The sequence below is a fragment of the Sardina pilchardus genome, chromosome 12 (genome assembly GCF_963854185.1).
Source record: "Sardina pilchardus chromosome 12, fSarPil1.1, whole genome shotgun sequence".
NCBI lineage: Eukaryota > Metazoa > Chordata > Actinopteri > Clupeiformes > Clupeidae > Sardina > Sardina pilchardus.
The window spans coordinates 30,532,255-30,549,754 of NC_085005.1; the positions used below are offsets into that span (position 1 = coordinate 30,532,255).

Sequence of the window (17,500 nt, forward strand, 5' to 3'; positions counted from 1 at the left end):
TAACATTGGTGTACTTAGTCGTGAATATAGCCTCACAATTCATATTTTCAATTAGTTAATATAACAGTTAATAATCTTATTTATCATAAGTGGCAAGCTAATGCATTTGTGAGATGTAGGCTATGTCAAATCGCCAGGCCCAGAGGTTCTCTCCATGAGACATGCTGATATTGTCTCCTCCAGCATCCCAATGCAAAGCGAGGCTACTTCTGACGGAGCTTATGGAGCCAAACCTTCTGCTCACATGAAAGCAACGCATGGACCAGGACCTCAGTGAATACAGTTGGCATTAAAACTATGATTTATGTTTATTCTTGAACCTTGACCAAGTGTATGTGAGTTCCGTGCGACTGGATTCTGTTTCGTGAGTTCACCGGAGCGGACACCCAATCGAACGCTCCGTTAATAACGGCTGAGTGCTGGGCCTTAGATGTTTGACTCTGGGCTAATGAACAAATGGAAGGGAAGAAGTTAAAGACTATCGATCCGGCGAACTCCATCACCCAAACAGATGCTGTCTTTTAATTTTTCATCTTTGATTTTTATATCAGAAGATTTGGGTGAGCACGTTTCCCCGTGGCAAACTATGTATGCCTGTAGAAAATTGATTTAAAGTCCGTTGTTTCAAATAAAGGCAGCCTGTACTGAAGAGGTGACGATGATCATGGTCAACAAATGAACAGACAGAATTAAGTTAAATGCGTTGTAGGCTGACTGGTCCTCTATTGTCAAGGCCTATTTGTCATTGTCGTTTTTATCATTAGCCTTAATGTCAATTATAACACCGATTCATTAAATTCCATTTTGTCATCTAAAACTGAACCTGTTCATGCATGTCTATAAAGACGTGCTTGTGTTGCTTGAGACAAAATATGCATGTTTTTTTTCCATTGCGTTTTAAACAATGCATCTTGGGTTTGTTTATCTTGAGTTGCCTATGGATGCTCATGAAGCGTCTGTTCTTGCTGATTTTTTTTTTTTCATAATTAATAACCTCAGTGATGACAACGGGTAGGCCTAATTGAAAACTATCTGATTCGTTCGTTTGCATCCGCTCCAGTGTGTATCAACAAGCGCACTTTCCGTTAGTCTGTCTGCTAAGCAAGCAGCAGATTGCTTTTTTTAATTAACGCGACGTTTAAGCACTTTTGTTTTTGTTGGGCAGCTGGCACGTGTCTGGTTTTGTATTCACGTCTTAATTTAACTACAGCTCACTAAAGGAAAGAGAGAAAGAACGAATTAAAGAAGGAAAGATGCAGAAAGGAAACAAATGAAGAAACAGACAGCTGATGATGTCCTACTTGAGTTCAGTACAATAGCTCACGCGCCCTTAAAGGCGGGCGTTTTGGACCTGACACGGGGTCGCGCTAATTATTGCATGGCTGCGCGGGATTAGCCTGCGATAGGCTACAGAAACTCAAGAGTTGTCATTTTAACGGACAGCGTCTTCTCCTTAGGTCAATCTATGTGTCCCATCGTGGGCGAGACAGGGGTGAGGTAGAATACAGTTTCTCCACCTCATGGGCGACGGGCGTTTACACAGAGAATGTCACAGATTTCATTTCGACCGTTTATTGATTGGACAGACACAACTAAATTAATAATGCCCGATTTTACCAACTCTGTGCACAGCTTGGGCATAACCCCAAAATTAATTCAACTCAAAAAGAGCATATGTAGCCAAGAGTAGCCTACTGATAGGCTACATGTAGCGAGCCTTGACCAAACCTATATAGGCTAAGCCTATCGCTTTTTACCATTAATAAAGTCATCTGCTAAAAGAAAGGGAAAAATGCGATTGTGAAGCCAGAAGAGACTGATTAATGTGACAAAAGAGGAGACTAATTAACTGATTTGGTGGTGACGTGTCATGTAAGCTAATTTAGACTAAAATTGAAGATTTTGTTTTTAAATAGTAGCCTACAAAATTAAGATATGGATGTGATATAACTTTATTTAGCCTACATTTAAAGTTTAGCTTAATACCGACCTTTGGGTCCACACGGTGTTAATCAGTGAAAAATAATTGTGAATTGAATTGTGATTTTAACGGCCACCTGTTCACTGTTGTACACCTCCAGCGCAGGGAAATTAATTTAGTGCAAATCTTTAAATACACTACGCGGGCACTGTGACTGACGCCTTGCCCCTCCCCCGTTTCAATCCAATATTAGCATATAAAACTCTGCCTCCGTGTGTGTGTGTGTGTGTGTGTGTGTGTGTGTGTGTGTGGCAGAGAAAAGGCCGTGCTGTCCTAAATGTAGGTCACGGTTAAACAGACTGACTGTATTTCTTAATTGCATGGTGTTTTTTTTTTTTTAAACAAACATTTTACAGCTTGTTCAATGCTCAAGACGCACAACCACCAACTGTCATGATGTCCTGAACCCATGGAGCGCATCCGTCATCACGGGTTTGGCGTATACTAGAAGGTGTCAGAAAAGTTGAACAAGTCGCCACTTGACAGACAACAGAATGAGTCGATGTTTTTTCTTTTTTTTTACAGTTTACGATAGGATTGAATTTCGAGTCAAGAAGCAACTTTTTAGTCTTCATAAGAAAACAGTTCTTGAACAACAAAATGTTCACAACCCTTTGGCACATTTTGTGTGAGGCAAGAGGCAGTAATGTAGCCTAATTAAATATAAGCCCAAACATTAGTTAGAAAGTTATATATCCTCGCAGTGTCGGATGTGTTTGTCTGACGTCAGAAGTCAGTGACCACCACTCCTCCTACAGTGAAAATTGTTCAGCTTCCACGAGCTCGACTAGACTACAGACAACTTCCGGGTTCCAAGTGGGCTTCTAACCTAGGTCACTGAGGCTTGGGTTTTGATAAGACGCTACTTTTTTCCCTGTTTTCATGCAAATGTAAGTCTGAGGTAAACATGAGCGAAACCATCCACAGATGAAAACAAAATTAAGGGTGACAGCTAGTGACGGATCCAAATGGTCCAGGGCGTCTATTAATCGACACTCAACAGCTGTGTGTTGTGCCAGACTGTGGCGTCAAACGCAGGCGACTTAAGAGAGTGTAGCGACATGGTCCTTACTCTGGTTTGCTTTGCTTAAAAACAATTTCATTGGAAGTGTGTGTTTCTGCATTGGTTGGTGAGCGAGTTGGATTTTGTGTGGCGCATCCTCGTGGACGGGGCGAACAGATGGAGCCAGCCCTAACCGGTGCAGCGTGCATATGGCATCGCGAGGTGTTCGCTAAGCCCTATTAGGACCGTCTACCGTGCAACTGGTGCCCCCGCTACATCCCGCGAGCTCACAGACTACAGGCAAAAGCTTAATCCCTCACGTGAGACAAAACAACTCATCTCTCTCGCCCTCTCTGTCTCCTCTAATTTCTGTTCCTCTCTCTCGAACATACTCATCTCATTTCTGTGGCCTATCTTTGTCTCACTGCCTGTTCATCTGTCTCATAGAGAAGACAACACACACACACACACACACACACACACACACACACACACACACACACAGAGAGAACACAGACGCACTCGCAGAACCATAATTAGGAATGGCCATCTAGAGTGGCATTGGGTACATATATAAGTCCAACCACACATCAGCCATAAGCCATATAGCCTTTACATGGCCTTGGGCGCGGTGATCCCACATTATACGCATCATAACCGCTGCCACTTAGTTTTTACTTTTTTTTGTGAGTATCCTATTTAATAAACAAATGTAGTCGCTGAAGGGAATTCCATTCCCATAATGTGCTGTTTTCATTGCCATTGTATATGACGCGCACGCGTGTGTGTGTATATTTGAGTGGGTGTGTACTTCTGTGAGCGCTTGCTAAGACCCTCCCTACATGGAGGCAACCGGACGCTCACGGCGGCAGCGTTCGCCCCTTCCTCTTACGTGAGAGCGAGCCTGCGGTAATGGCAATAATTTGGGTTAAATAAGGAGAGCACTGGCTTTTAAAAACACTTAGAAACTGCTGTAGTCTCGCTCAATGAGTTCATGCGTTGAGAATGCACGAGAGGGCGGAGGCACCGGCCAAGGAGGATAAAACGGGTGCTCGAGAGGGACATGAAAGCCAGATGCTCACAGGCTAGATGCGCTCTGAAACCCCAACATATACGCACCAAAATAACCATTCAAACAAGCAAAGACTTAGACGCTAGTGGAATGAAAACCTTTGGAAATACCACACAAAGCTAACGTCCTTGTTATTGGAACGAAACTGTTATGCATTTATTATCCCTCGAAACAAATGTTATTTAGGTGTATCTGGAAAAAATATCTATGCAAAAAAAGTGTAATATACTGTAATCGCCAAAATGTATAATTCCAATGCCGCCATTGCTTGTTTGTTGTACATCTTATGCTGTTTTAAGGTGCAGCCGATCACTAATCGATAATAAACCGACATTTCCTGTTATGTACAACAAGCACATTACAATCCGCTCAGCATCCGAACAGGCCCGAACGGGAGAGTTACCGAATACATAAGACATGGGACAGAAGTCAGGCTATTTTGTGAAATACAGAAAAAAGGCAGAAGAAAATATTACAAAAAAGTCTAAATGGTGTTCCCCCACACCTGTAAATACCACACCTGATTGAGCCTCCAGAATAATATCACTTTTACTATATCACTGTAAATTCCATAAAGAATTCAAAAGATCATCGCAATAAATAGAGTAAGACACTGTTTATTCGTTCACCTTTACCTGCAACAAAGAAATCAAGCCTATGACCCTGAAGTGCGGATTCATGCACACAAAAAAGGAAAAAAAGAAACTCTGATTTAATTTAATTCATGTTCATGAATTAATTCGATTATGGCATTGCGTTCTACAATTGTCCAGAATGTACACGAAAATGTATACCAGCTTCGTAGAAGTATTATTTTCAGTTGTAAACATTTGGTTGAAATTGAATGCATGGCACCAACCTCATCTTTGCAAAAGGCACACCGTTTCGGAGAGAAATGAATGCGATCGAAAAAGTAATTACCAAAACATGAATCATATTACAACAGCCAAACGTGTATTTATTAAATTAATCCATAGGACAAATACAGAAGATAATTTTTTAAAAGAAAACTTACATGTCTGCTGAAAATAAAAATCCCCAAATGCACCATAAATCGTAACGCTGCTGGCATAGACGCGTAAAAAGCAATGGTGGGTGATAGAAAAACACAAACGCCCATAAAGAAATGTCCACAAAAAATCATCAAAAATGTTGAAAGCGTGCTTGGTTCCTTATTAGGCGAAGATACAATATTTATTCCTCGTCTCCTGGGGATGAGGCTCCTCCGTCTATTGTCCTCCCATTCCTCAATGCTGATGCTTAATTTTCAAAACTTCTATATTACCAAGGGACCTACGACATCAGCCGGAGAAATACCCTGCAAGTACAAAATCCGAGCCAGGGAGCGCCTTTTGTGCAGAGGGAAACACGTTACAGCCAGCTTTTACTCACTCCGCGAGGCCGCCATTCATTTTCACGTGCTATATTTGGGATTTTTAACGCATTTTATTCGGTAGCGCGAGGAAAGCGGGGTTTCCTGGATCGCGAGAATGTCAGCCACCTTCCCGGGACTGGTTCACGATGCGGAGGTATTTTAATTCATTTTTATTCGCACCTCACAAATCCGTTTCATTTAATTAAATTCCTCACCCAATAAAGTAGAGAAAGAGTGAAATGGGTTATGACATCTGTCGCGGCTATAGGACTTTACTGCACTGATATAGTAGGACAAGGGTAGAAATTGTGCAAGCGTTTTGCGGAGTGCTGCAGACTTGGTATAACTAGGCTCTCCGGTCCTTTAAAAAAATAATAGCACCTTGTTGTATTTGAAGGAAAATTGGAGACTCGGGTGTGTGTGTGAGGCTTTGGCTCACCGTGATTAGAACTGTTTTGTTGTGGAAGACTCCGGTGGCACCTAGTGCTTACATGCACTTATGTGAGCGCATCGTATTGGGACAAAAATCCGTTTGCAGCCGAGACAATAATGATAATAATATTCTCTTTAGGAGCGCGCGTGGCGAATGATAGACACGTAGGGAGGGAAAAAAACTTGCAGCCGCTAACACGAGCTGCCTCACGCGTTCCCCTCCCAGGCTCCGGGAGATGACATCGCCGTCAGGTACTTTTCTGAGGCCACTTTGAGCTCGAGTGTGTTTGTGTGTTTGGGAGGCAGTTTCCGTCTAGCTTGCTTTAGCGCGTGCGAGACGCCTCGCTCACAGAGCGCCCCGTGCTGCTGTAAAGAAGCTGCGAGCGTGTGCAAATGACATCCCTCATATTTTTCTGTCTTTTTTCCCTCCCCGGTACAGATACGTCACGACGGATCAAACAGCTACCGTTTGATGCAGCTCGGATGCTTGGAATCTGTGGCCAACTCCTCTGTCGCATACTCTTCCTCGTCTCCTCTCACGTACCCGGCAACCGGAACCGATTTTGCCTCTCCGTACTTTCCTGCGAACCACCAATACACGCCCTTACACCACCAGTCTTTTCATTACGAGTTCCAGCACAGTCACCCGGCCGTGAACCCGGACGCCTACTCACTCAACACACTACACCACTCCCAGCAATACTACCAGCAGCTGCACCACGGCGAGCCGGCAGACTTCATCAACTTACACAGCGCCCGGGCTCTCAAGTCGTCGTGCCTGGACGAGCAGCGGCGGGAGCTGGGCTGTCTGGACGCTTACCGGCGACATGACCTCTCGCTGATGAGCCACGGCTCTCAGTATGGGATGCACCCGGAGCAGAGACTACTGCCCGGGGCTGGACTGGGGCTTCCGCCTCCGGGGTCGGAGGACCTACAGGTACCCATCAGTGTGATCCCACTGTTAAAGCATCGAATACAACTCTCTGTTTTACACACACACCACACACACACAGACTGGAAAAACACTTACTGATTTTCTCAGAGTTATAGCAACCGCCAAACATGGTTAAACTCCACTTCATATTGAAGAGCTCTGTCTTCAGTGGCGCTCGCCGCAGAGATTAAGGGGAGATTACAAGACGACTGTCAGTGTTCTGCCTTGTTGCGCTGAAACGGCAAAGTAAAAAAAAAAACTAAAAAAAAAACTAAATTCGATGCAATAAAATCTGGATCCAGAAACTTGACGCAAAAACGGGATACAAATGTTCAAAACGATAACAAAAAATAATAGCCTACCCTACACATTTTTGCCATATTTTTTCCTGTTAAAATATGCACTTAATCACTTTTGTTAAATCGGGCTCAATTTCCAACCAATACGTTAACCAGCTCCATATTTTAAATGTTTCTTTTCATCGGGTATTTCCATACACTAGACCTATAGCGCGTCCATATTGTTCTAAAGGCGGAGGAATAAGCACGCCGGCTGGAGAGCCGCTGTTGCTCTTTTCTCCGGTAAAAAACGGATTAAGGGATTGGGAGCGCGCGGACAAAAGGAAAATCCTACACAGTAGAGCACCGTAGTTTATCCAATTTAGGACTTAATGTCAATCAACTGCCTCTTTATGCAGTGACATCTGAACTCTGAGGGCAGTTCAAGTTTAACTTGCAAGTTAAAAAAACAAGTTAACACAAAAATGTGTGCCAGAAGACCTCTTAGTTATATTGCCTAATAATTAAGTAAATACATAGTTTTCGCGCTTGTAGGTCATCATAACAATATAGAAATACATACCTTCCAGGAGAATTAATAGAGATGGTTATAACCGCCAAATGAAATGTTTTCGATAGACAAAAATGAAATAGGCCTACTTCGATATAAGGGGCCTATTCTCCTAGCTTTTAAAAAAAGCTACAGTAAATCGCAGAATTACACTATGCTGTGCAAATTATCAGAATGCCACACATATTATTTTTGAGACAGTTATACATTTAAATATGAAGTTATTATATATTCCTGTTATTGTTATGATCATTATTATTGTTGATGTAGTCGTTGTTATTATTAATAATAATGCAAATGATAATAGTTGCTTAATTATTATTATAGAAGATGATATAATAATAATAGGAGGTCTAACTATAATTTAAAAAATAATATAAATGTAATAGGCCTGTTGTTGTATTGTTTCAGTTTCTTAGAGTATGTTGAAGTAGTATTTCAAAACATTTTGCAAACACACACACACACACACACACACACACACACACACACCGACACAAGACAAAAAACACAGGTCGCGTGAAAAGGTTTTCGACCTTTCTCCGGGACTGAATTAAACGTGCACCCAGTAAAGGCTCGGAACAGATGCGGCCAGTCTCGTGCGCACAAGCGCATCTTTGAGCTGCTAAAAAGATTTGGCACGCGGGACAAAAGGGGCTGCCATACCTTTAACTCACAAGCGCGTAATTTATGCCTGAACTGGCGGGTTTGTATATTGATTTTATAATCACTTTAGCTGCGGAAAAGAGAAAAATGGAGCAGGAGTTTGTTAAAAAGGCTTACAAGACCTCTTCAGTATGGTGCTGCGTGTGTGTCTGTGTGTGTGTGTGTGTGTGGCTGGCTGAAACTCGGCCTAGACTGGTCATGGCTCGCGAGACGGATTAACTCTTTTGATAAAGTCTCGTGTTCTTCATGCTGATGACATCACTGATAAATGCGCGAGTCTGGCAAGCATAAAGTAGCTTATTGGTTAGTCTTATGTAACAGGTTAGGTTTTTACACACACACACACACACACACACACACACACACACACACACACACACACTACAGATCACGTCTCACTATTCGTCACTCACTGTTGTTGTTTATTTGAATAAATATGTCATAAGCTGTTTGTGTCAATATCTGATATAGTGTGTGTGTGTGTGTGTGTGTGTGTGTGTGTGTGTTCAGGGCTCTGTGGACGCACAATGTGGACTTGTTCTTAATGGCCAGGGAGGTGTAATCCGTAGAGGTAAGATTTTTTGTCACATATACACACACTTTGATTTTTTTCTTAATATACCTTTTGTACCTTCACTAATTAAATATAATCCAAGTCTGTAGGTACAGCTGCGTGTAGGGCATTGTATTAATGCATTTGTATTTCAGTGCATTTCTATATTAACTTGCCCTTGTGAACTAATATTTCAAATAGAAACAAATAGACCTAGAAATAACTGTTTTCATCGTGAATTTATTTGTTGTTCATTTGAATGTTTGTATTAAAATAATTTTGCACAATCTGCATGCGGTTTAAAACACCACCCCTAATTTCCATATTGAATATCACGGATTTGTTTTTTTTTTTCGTTCAATGTTGACATTATTAAATTATTATTTTATTAGGATATATGTATTTTAATCTAATTAGGAAAGCAAAGCAAATCAATACCAACAAGTAAAATACAGGCTAGTAGCAGATCATGATATAGGCTACTTGTATACCCATACATTAAATCGTGTTGTTATTATATTGTATAATTATATTGTATTATATTATACTATATTATGTTATATTATATTATTCAACTCGTATTGTGTCTAAATGTTGTGTATTCATAGGCGTTTCCTTTAATGACTTGTTGACTAAAAAAAATAAGGACGACAGCAAGGCGTATTGTTGCAGTTAATGAAACTGAAAGAAATATTCATTCTATTTAGTTTGTTTATTTCCGTTTGTCTATGTAAGTGAAAGGTGGGAGACCGGGCATTCTATTCTGAAAACGGTGTATTTTTTCGTTGGTTATATATTGTGTGTGTGTTGGGTGGGGTGGACACGTAAAGCCTAGTGTGTCTTTACGGGGTCCAATACTGCTCGTGTTTCATCAACACCATAGTGATTTCATGAAGTCAGTTTTTGGTGTTTGTTTAGTCATGGCGCCTGTACAGGTCACAGGCTCGTGTAGTTTTGCCTCGGTCTCTTTGTCTATGCTTCAAAGTGGCCGCTCGCACAAGGCTTCTACACACATGTGGAGTTTACCATAAAGCGCGTGGCGTCTCGGGTTCTTAATTTTTAATAAACTCTGTCTAGGTGTTGGGCTCGCGGCTCACGGGCGCATAGGCTCACGCGGATCCCAGCGCGATCACTTCCAGTTAATGGTGTGCAGGATTTAGCCGCGAGCTCCGCCGCTCCAACCATCACAACCAATAATCTTTGCTTTACCTCGTGCTCCTGTATCGATAGCTTCTCTCGCCTCCGGCGGCTGCTTTGATATGTTAATGCCCGCGCGGGTCCAAATTCAGTGGAGATCATATTAATGTTGTTCACACTGACTGCAGCTTTGGCTTCATTGAATATTCAGATAACCTTTTTCACAAGAAATCACTCAAGAAACGAGGATCCTACTTAGAAAAGTCGTCTGTGTTTTAATCATTAGTATCCCTCTTAGCTTTCAGGAATTTGATCAAGCTTACCCCCGCCTAGCCGGGCTTTTCACACCGTCGCGCGGGTGCGCGCGCGCAGTGTTTTTTTGTGTGTGCTGACTGAAAAAGAGACGGGAGGCGCGCGCTGTAAACACAGTAATTGTTGAAATAGAAACAGGATGACATTTGGCCTATGTCTTTTTTTTCTTTAATTTTCGTGGCAAACTCGTAAAAAGCATTTGATTCGCTTTGTGATCGCTCGCGCGCTGCCTCAGGCTACTCTCCGCGCTTAAATACAGCTATCGCCTCTGGGCCCGACGCTCGCGACCAGACTACCGGCAATAGCTCTTTTTCAATTGCCCTTGGCAACATAAAATACAAACTACTTTGAATCAAAACATTTTGGGGGGAATTAATATGTTGTTGAACTTGCATGCTCTTGGAGATCTTGGGTTTGTCAGACCGCTTTAAGGTGACTGACGTTACACAGACTAGGTAAAGACCCACAAGTAGGGAACATTAGGTGCATGCAGACATACACAAACACACTGAGACACACACACACACACACACACACATACACATACACACACACACTCACAAACAGCGTATTGCTTCAATGCATTCTGGAGAACCAAACAAAGCACAATATGGAAAAAGAAAAAAAGACAGCCTCATCTTTCACAAACATTTCCGTTTTGTTCAACTGGTGTGCAGTAGCAATTGGATATCATTAGAAAGGCACACAAGGTGCTCGGCTGTATTTATGCCAAAGAATAGATTTCTCTCGCAATAACTTGTTTATCGGTTCTGTGTAAAGACCACAAGTGGCAAGAGGTGTATGGGTCCACTTATAGCCATAAGAGTGAGACGGCTTCTTGCTGCATGTTTCAGATGTGTTTCAGAGTCATTGAAGCAATACTCTGTTTGTGAGTGTGTGTGTGTGTGTGTGTGTGTGTGTGTTTCAGAGTCATCTACTTTCAGACACCATGTGAGGAGACACCAGGATGAATCACGAGGGTCATCGTGTGTGTGTTCCCAGATTTTGCCTTTGTGTTAACAGTGTGTGTGTTGTGTGTGTGTGTGTGTGTGTGTGTGTGTTGTGGCTACAGGTGGCACGTGTGTGGTCAACCCCACAGACCTGTTCTGCTCCGTGCCCGGCAGACTGTCCCTGCTCAGCTCCACCTCCAAGTACAAGGTGACGATAGCGGAGGTGAAGAGGCGCCTCTCGCCGCCCGAGTGCCTCAACGCCTCCCTGCTGGGGGGCATCCTGAGAAGGTACCGGAACCCAGCCGCCTCCACACTACACAGTCCTCATCAGTGGGCTTCACAGTAACCCAGCCACCTCCACAGTCCTCATCAGTATAGTCTCCTCCACAGTCCTCATCAGTGTGCTTCACAGTAACCTAGTCTCATCCATAGGACAGATAGAGTGGGCTTCACAGTAACCTAGTCTCCTACACAGGACACATAGAGTGGGCTTCACAGTAACCTTGTCTCCTCCACAGGACAGATAGAGTGGCCTTCACAGTTACCTAGTCTCATCCACCTTCATAGTCCTTCTTAGTCCTCCACAGGACACATAGAGTGGGATTCACAGTAACCTACAGTAGTCTCATTCACAGGACACATAGAGTGGGCTTCACAGTAACCTAGTCTCATCCACAGGACACATAGAGTGGGCTTCACAGTAACCTAGTCTCCTCCACAGGACACATAGAGTGGGCTTCACAGTAACCTAGTCTCCTCCACAGGACAGATAGAGTGTGTTTCACAGTAACCTAGTCTCCTCCACAGGACACATAGAGTGTGTTTCACAGTAACCTAGTCTCCTCCACAGGACAGATAGAGTGGGCTTCACAGGACACATATAGAGTGGGCTTCACAGTAACCTAGTTTCCTCCACAGGGCACATAGAGTGTGCTTCACAGTAACCTAGTCTCCTCCACAGGACACACAGAGTGGGCTTCACAGTAACCTAGTCTCATCCACCCTCATAGTCCTCCACAGGACACATAGAGTGGGCTTCACAGTAACCTAGTCTCCTCCACAGGACAGATAGAGTGTGCTTCACAGTAACCTAGTCTCATCCACCCATCCATCCACATGGTTTAGTCCTCCATGCATTCCTGCCTGTTCATTCTCAAAGATATCAACCATGTTATTCACATATAGGCATTCATATTCCTGTTCAGTCTTCCCATACACATAGAAATAATGACCGTGAATTTCTCAATTCCTTATTAGTTAGTCATACACGCATCAGAGCTTTACATTGGATACACACATTCATTAAAGTATACTGGTATGCTCACGGTCTTCTGAAGACTCCTGATTAGTTCATTCAGACACAGTTTTTAGCGGTTAATTCTGTCCTTCATTCTTTTTCTAGAGCGTCAATTTTAGTCATTTCGATTTTTAGCCACGAGAGAGTTAAGAAAGTGTGGCACACCTTACACTGTCTCTACAAATCTGGCTCAAAGTTTGAGATCCCACTCCCAATGTACAAGACCCTGATCTCATACCACACTGTGCTGTACCAACATAGCCACTGTCCAATGACCTGTGTGCTGTACCAGAGTAGCCTCTGTTCAAAGCAGCCCTCCAAGACCCTCACAGGGCATTAGTTACAGGTGGGATGGAAGTGTACTGCTTGAACCATAGGGTTTGCTTGGTGGCGTAGTCCTGCATTGACTGTAATGCACACAGCATGTAACTGAAATATGGATGCATGTGTACGTTCCTGACGTTACCCAGTATATAAGCGTCCATTTTGTCTGACGAGAACAGGGAAATTACACCTGTCTGGCGCCGTGTGTGGTTCTCCACAGCCAGCAGGCTCGCTGTGTGGATGTCCTTGGGGTGCAGTCTTGGTGTCATGGCGGGGTGTAGGCAGTGTTGATGCCGGAGCCCATACTGACATCTGAGCATCTGAGCGGCGTGGCAGTGATGACAGCCTATGCTACGATTTCAAATTTTTTAGAGAGATTACATTTGTGCAACACGACAGGGCAGTGGGGGAAAAAAAAAAAAGACAATCATTGTGATTCGGTGGGAGAGATGGTTGTCTCATTCAGGGCTTGACACACAGAGAGAGAGAGGGAGGGAGAGAGGGATGGAGAGAGGGGGAGATGGAGAGAGAGAGCGCTAGTCAGAGAGGGAGGGTGTGGAGGTGAAAGATGGCTAGATGCTTAACCCTGAGATGAAGGAGGGAGGGTGTGGATGAGGAGAATGAGGGGATGAGAAGAGGCATGAGGAGAGGAGAGGAAGAGGGGGATGAGGAGAGGAGAGGAAGAGGGGGAACTGGAGGAACTGGGGCTCCATTATTGATGAGGGCTGGAGACTAGAGAGCTGAAATGAGGCCAGCGAAGAGAGAGAGAGAGAGAGAGAGAGAGAGAGAGAGAGAGAGAGAGAGAAGGAGAGAGAGAGAGGAGAGAAGGGGAGAGAGAGGAGACAGAGAGAGAGAGAGGAAAGGAGAGAAGGAGAGACAGAGGGGGTGTGGGGGAAGGAAGAAAAAAAATGGATGATCTGTCTTGTGTTGTGGAAGCTGCTGCTCCCTGTAGTCTGCATCAATCAGGGTGAGATTATCTCGGCTGCTCTCCAAAACTGCAGCCCTGGCACTAATCAATCCCAACATCCCAAAATGTCACCCTTCGCCACGGCAACACTCTCTCATTTCTGCATGTAGACATGGCCATAAGCACATGTGGCATCGCCGAGGGTTTCTTTAGAGGTCAGTGTGTAGCGCTGGGTTGTGTTCGAAAGCGTGAGAGGTGATCTCCGAGCATTGTCTTTTTCCATCGCCATTCTGTCAAATCAAAATGGAGAATGTTTCATGCCTATCCTCACACGGCTTAAATGTGTTGTCAAGATGCCAAATTAATGTTTGCACTAGTCCTTTACGTTTCAATGAAATAGATCAACAGAATTCATATATGCAGTGCAGTGAGGCGTTTTTAAATAAGATGTGTTTTTGTAAATACTGTAAGTGTGCTGAACTGAAATGAGGAGAAGATTTGTAAAGAACCTGCAGATGTAGTGAGGACACATTTAAGAATGAGAAAAGCACTCAGAGAGCGAAGACCTCCGCCAAGATAAAACATAACCGCCGGTGATCTGGATCACTCCCAAAATTGAATTGTTTCTTCCTTGGGTCATTTCAGACCTTCCCTGAAAATCGAAATCCATCCATAACTTCTTGAGTTATCTTGTGAACAAACAGAAACAGACAAACAAACCAACAGACAAACAAACCCCGATGAAAACATAACCTCCTTGGCGGAGGTAATAAGAAGGTTTGTGGACAGAAGACATGTAGGGAGGACATATTTAAGAATGAGAGGGTTTGTGGTCAGAGGGTTTGTGGACAGAAGACATGAATGACTGACGCGGGTGTTCTCTCCTCCAGAGCGAAGTCGAAGAACGGCGGCCGGTGCCTGCGCGAGAAGCTCGACCGCCTCGGCCTGAACCTCCCCGCCGGACGCAGGAAAGCGGCCAACGTCACGCTGCTCACCTCGCTGGTGGAAGGTAAGCCGCCGCCCGCCGCCTCGGAGGGACACAAGCAAGGGTCAAGGGTCAGGGGTCAACCACGGTGGGACGGGACTCTTAGAAATCACTGGCAGGATCAACACACACACACACACACACACACACACACACACACTCACACACTCACACACTCACATACACACACACACACACACACACACACACACTCACACACACTCACACACACACACACACACACACACACACACACACACACACACACACACCCATACTGGATGTAGACATTCAGAGACTCCTCACACACTTCAGGTACAACACACACACACACACACACACGCACAGGTGCACCCCTGACCACAGAGCCTTAACGGTGTGTTGAAGGTGTTGCCAGGGGAGTCTCCGTAGTCCGTGTTTACAGCTCACCTGTCCGCAGACCTGGGCTGTTTACATGCAGCTGATGATGGAGGCGCCTCACGTTCACACATGCTCTGCCAAAGCCACAAGGTCACGGCTTCAATTCCAATTTTGCACATGAAAGTGTGTTCTTCTCAGCGTCTGATCTAACTGTTTGCCTGCTAATGGAGTGTGTTATCGTAGCTGCTCTGTCTGTGAGGCTTTCATCCATGTACAGATACAAGTACACACTGGACATCATAAATGCTGGTGATGAGTGTGATAGTGGTTGCTGTCAGGTTGGCATTAGTCATAGATATTGGTGACAACATTAGTGAATTGCAATGCTTTAATGTAATTGTAGCCTTCACCTCGGTAGCAACTAATGGTTTTAGAGGTCAACCTCAGCCTACAGGTCTGTGGTGTGTTTATACCAATAGAGGAGTATTGTTGGAATGCATAGGCAGAGAAAGCTTATGAAGTTATTATTTAATTCTGGTGAAATCATGGATTTATGAGATATAAATTGTTGTTCATTGATGTCCTGATGTATTAGGTAGTGAAGAGAGATTTCCTTCCTATTTAGTCAAATAAAAGAGCATATTTTCATGATTCCATTTATCTGTGTTTGCTATGCATTTTTAATATATATAATATATATATTTTCAGTATATGGCAATTCCCACGCTGCAGCAAAGGCGCATAGGGGGCACAAAGCCAGCCAATCCTAATGACCACAGAGCATTCTCTTGTGATCCCGTCTTTCAGAAGAGAGACTCTCAGATATTGCATGGAGGAAATTAGGTCATGTTTAAAAATCCTGGAGGGAAATTATCTTTATTATTCAGTATATTCCCTCTATAAAATTGAATCAATAATAATAATAATAGTAATACTAATAGTAATAATAATGATTATAATAATAATAATTAATCATATTAATTAATATTATTATTAGATTTATTTGCTTTATTGCTTTAATGTTTTAAGACAAAACAATGTTTTATTGTTGATGAGAATGATGAATGATATTGTTAATGGTAGAGTGAAGTCTCATATTAAGTGCTATGGTAGTAGAGTAAGATGAGAGTGAAGTCTCATGTTAAGTGCTATGGTAGTAGAGTAAGGTGTAGTAGAGTAAGGTGATTCTGGCTGTGCTGTGCGTGGACAGCATACAGTAGTGTTGCGGTTCCTCTGGGTTCTCTAGTGGAACCCCCCCTCTGCCTTAGCCTGGTTTACCGGCGCCGTCAGCAGCTCCAGCAGGCTCCCCCTCAGACCCCCACACACCCCGTTCCCCTCTTCTACTGCCCTCTTCTGCTGCTCTCTTCTGCTGCCCATGCCCCTCTTCTGCTGCCCCTCTTCTACTGCCCTCTTCTGCTGCCCCTGCACCTATTCTACTGCCCATGCCCCTATTCTACTGCCCCTCTTCTACTGCCCCTGCCCCTCTTCTACTGCCCTCTTCTGCTGCTCTCTTCTGCTGCCCATGCCCCTATTCTACTGCCCTCTTCTGCTGCCCATGCCCCTCTTCTGCTGCTCTCTTCTACTGCCCCTGCCCCTCTTCTACTGCCCTCTTCTGCTGCTCTCTTCTGCTGCCCATGCCCCTCTTCTGCTGCTCTCTTCTACTGCCCCATGCCCCTCTTCTGCTGCTCTCTTCTACTGCCCCTGCCCCTCTTCTACTGCCCTCTTCTGCTGCCCCTCTTCTACTGCCCATGCCCCTGTTCTACTGCCCCTCTTCTGCTGCCTGGGCCCCTGTGCAGCATGCAGGCTCCACCCTGTGTTGCTCCATGAGCTGTTCAGCTCAGACATGTGCTGCTGTTGCTAGAAGAACCTGTAGTCTAGTGATGAACTGTTTTGCTAGCAGAATGAGCGCTAATTGCTTTGAGGTGTGGATGAGGAGGAAGATGAGGATGAGGAGGAAGGTGAGGATGAGCTAATTGCTGTGAGGTTTGGAGGAGGAAGGTGAGGATGAGGAGGAAGGTGAGGATGAGCTAATTGCTGTGAGGTTTGGAGGAGGAAGGTGAGGATGAGGAGGAAGGTGAGGATGATGATGATGATGTGCGTAAGAGAAAGGGTAAATGCAGCAACAGCAAAAGAAGACGCAGCCAGTTTCCACAGTTTTGGAGACGGCATAGCTCGAGGTCACTAACACAAGGTCTCTTTTTCCCCTCCTCCTCCTCTCCTCTCCTCCTCGCCTCCTCCTCCTCCCCCTCCTCCTCTCCTTCTCCTTCTCCTCATCCCTCTATCCCTTTCTCTCTCGCTCTTTTTCTCGGCAGGTGAAGCGCTCCACCTGGCGAGGGACTTTGGCTACACCTGTGAGACCGAGT

General features: G+C 44.3%; 1 protein-coding gene across 1 annotated transcript in view; it reads left to right on the forward strand.

The window, feature by feature from the left end:
- The first annotated feature begins 5,546 nt into the window (after positions 1-5,546).
- Positions 5,547-17,500, forward strand: part of tfap2d (transcription factor AP-2 delta (activating enhancer binding protein 2 delta)) — a 16,116-nt gene continuing 4,162 nt past the window's right edge. Inside the window, exons 1-6 of the mRNA XM_062551479.1 lie at positions 5,547-5,585; positions 6,303-6,800; positions 8,823-8,883; positions 11,387-11,552; positions 14,683-14,801; positions 17,450-17,500. The exon at positions 17,450-17,500 is cut by the window's right edge and continues 91 nt beyond it. Of these exons, the coding sequence (XP_062407463.1) occupies positions 5,547-5,585; positions 6,303-6,800; positions 8,823-8,883; positions 11,387-11,552; positions 14,683-14,801; positions 17,450-17,500 (934 nt within the window). The remainder of the gene's footprint in view (positions 5,586-6,302; positions 6,801-8,822; positions 8,884-11,386; positions 11,553-14,682; positions 14,802-17,449) is intronic.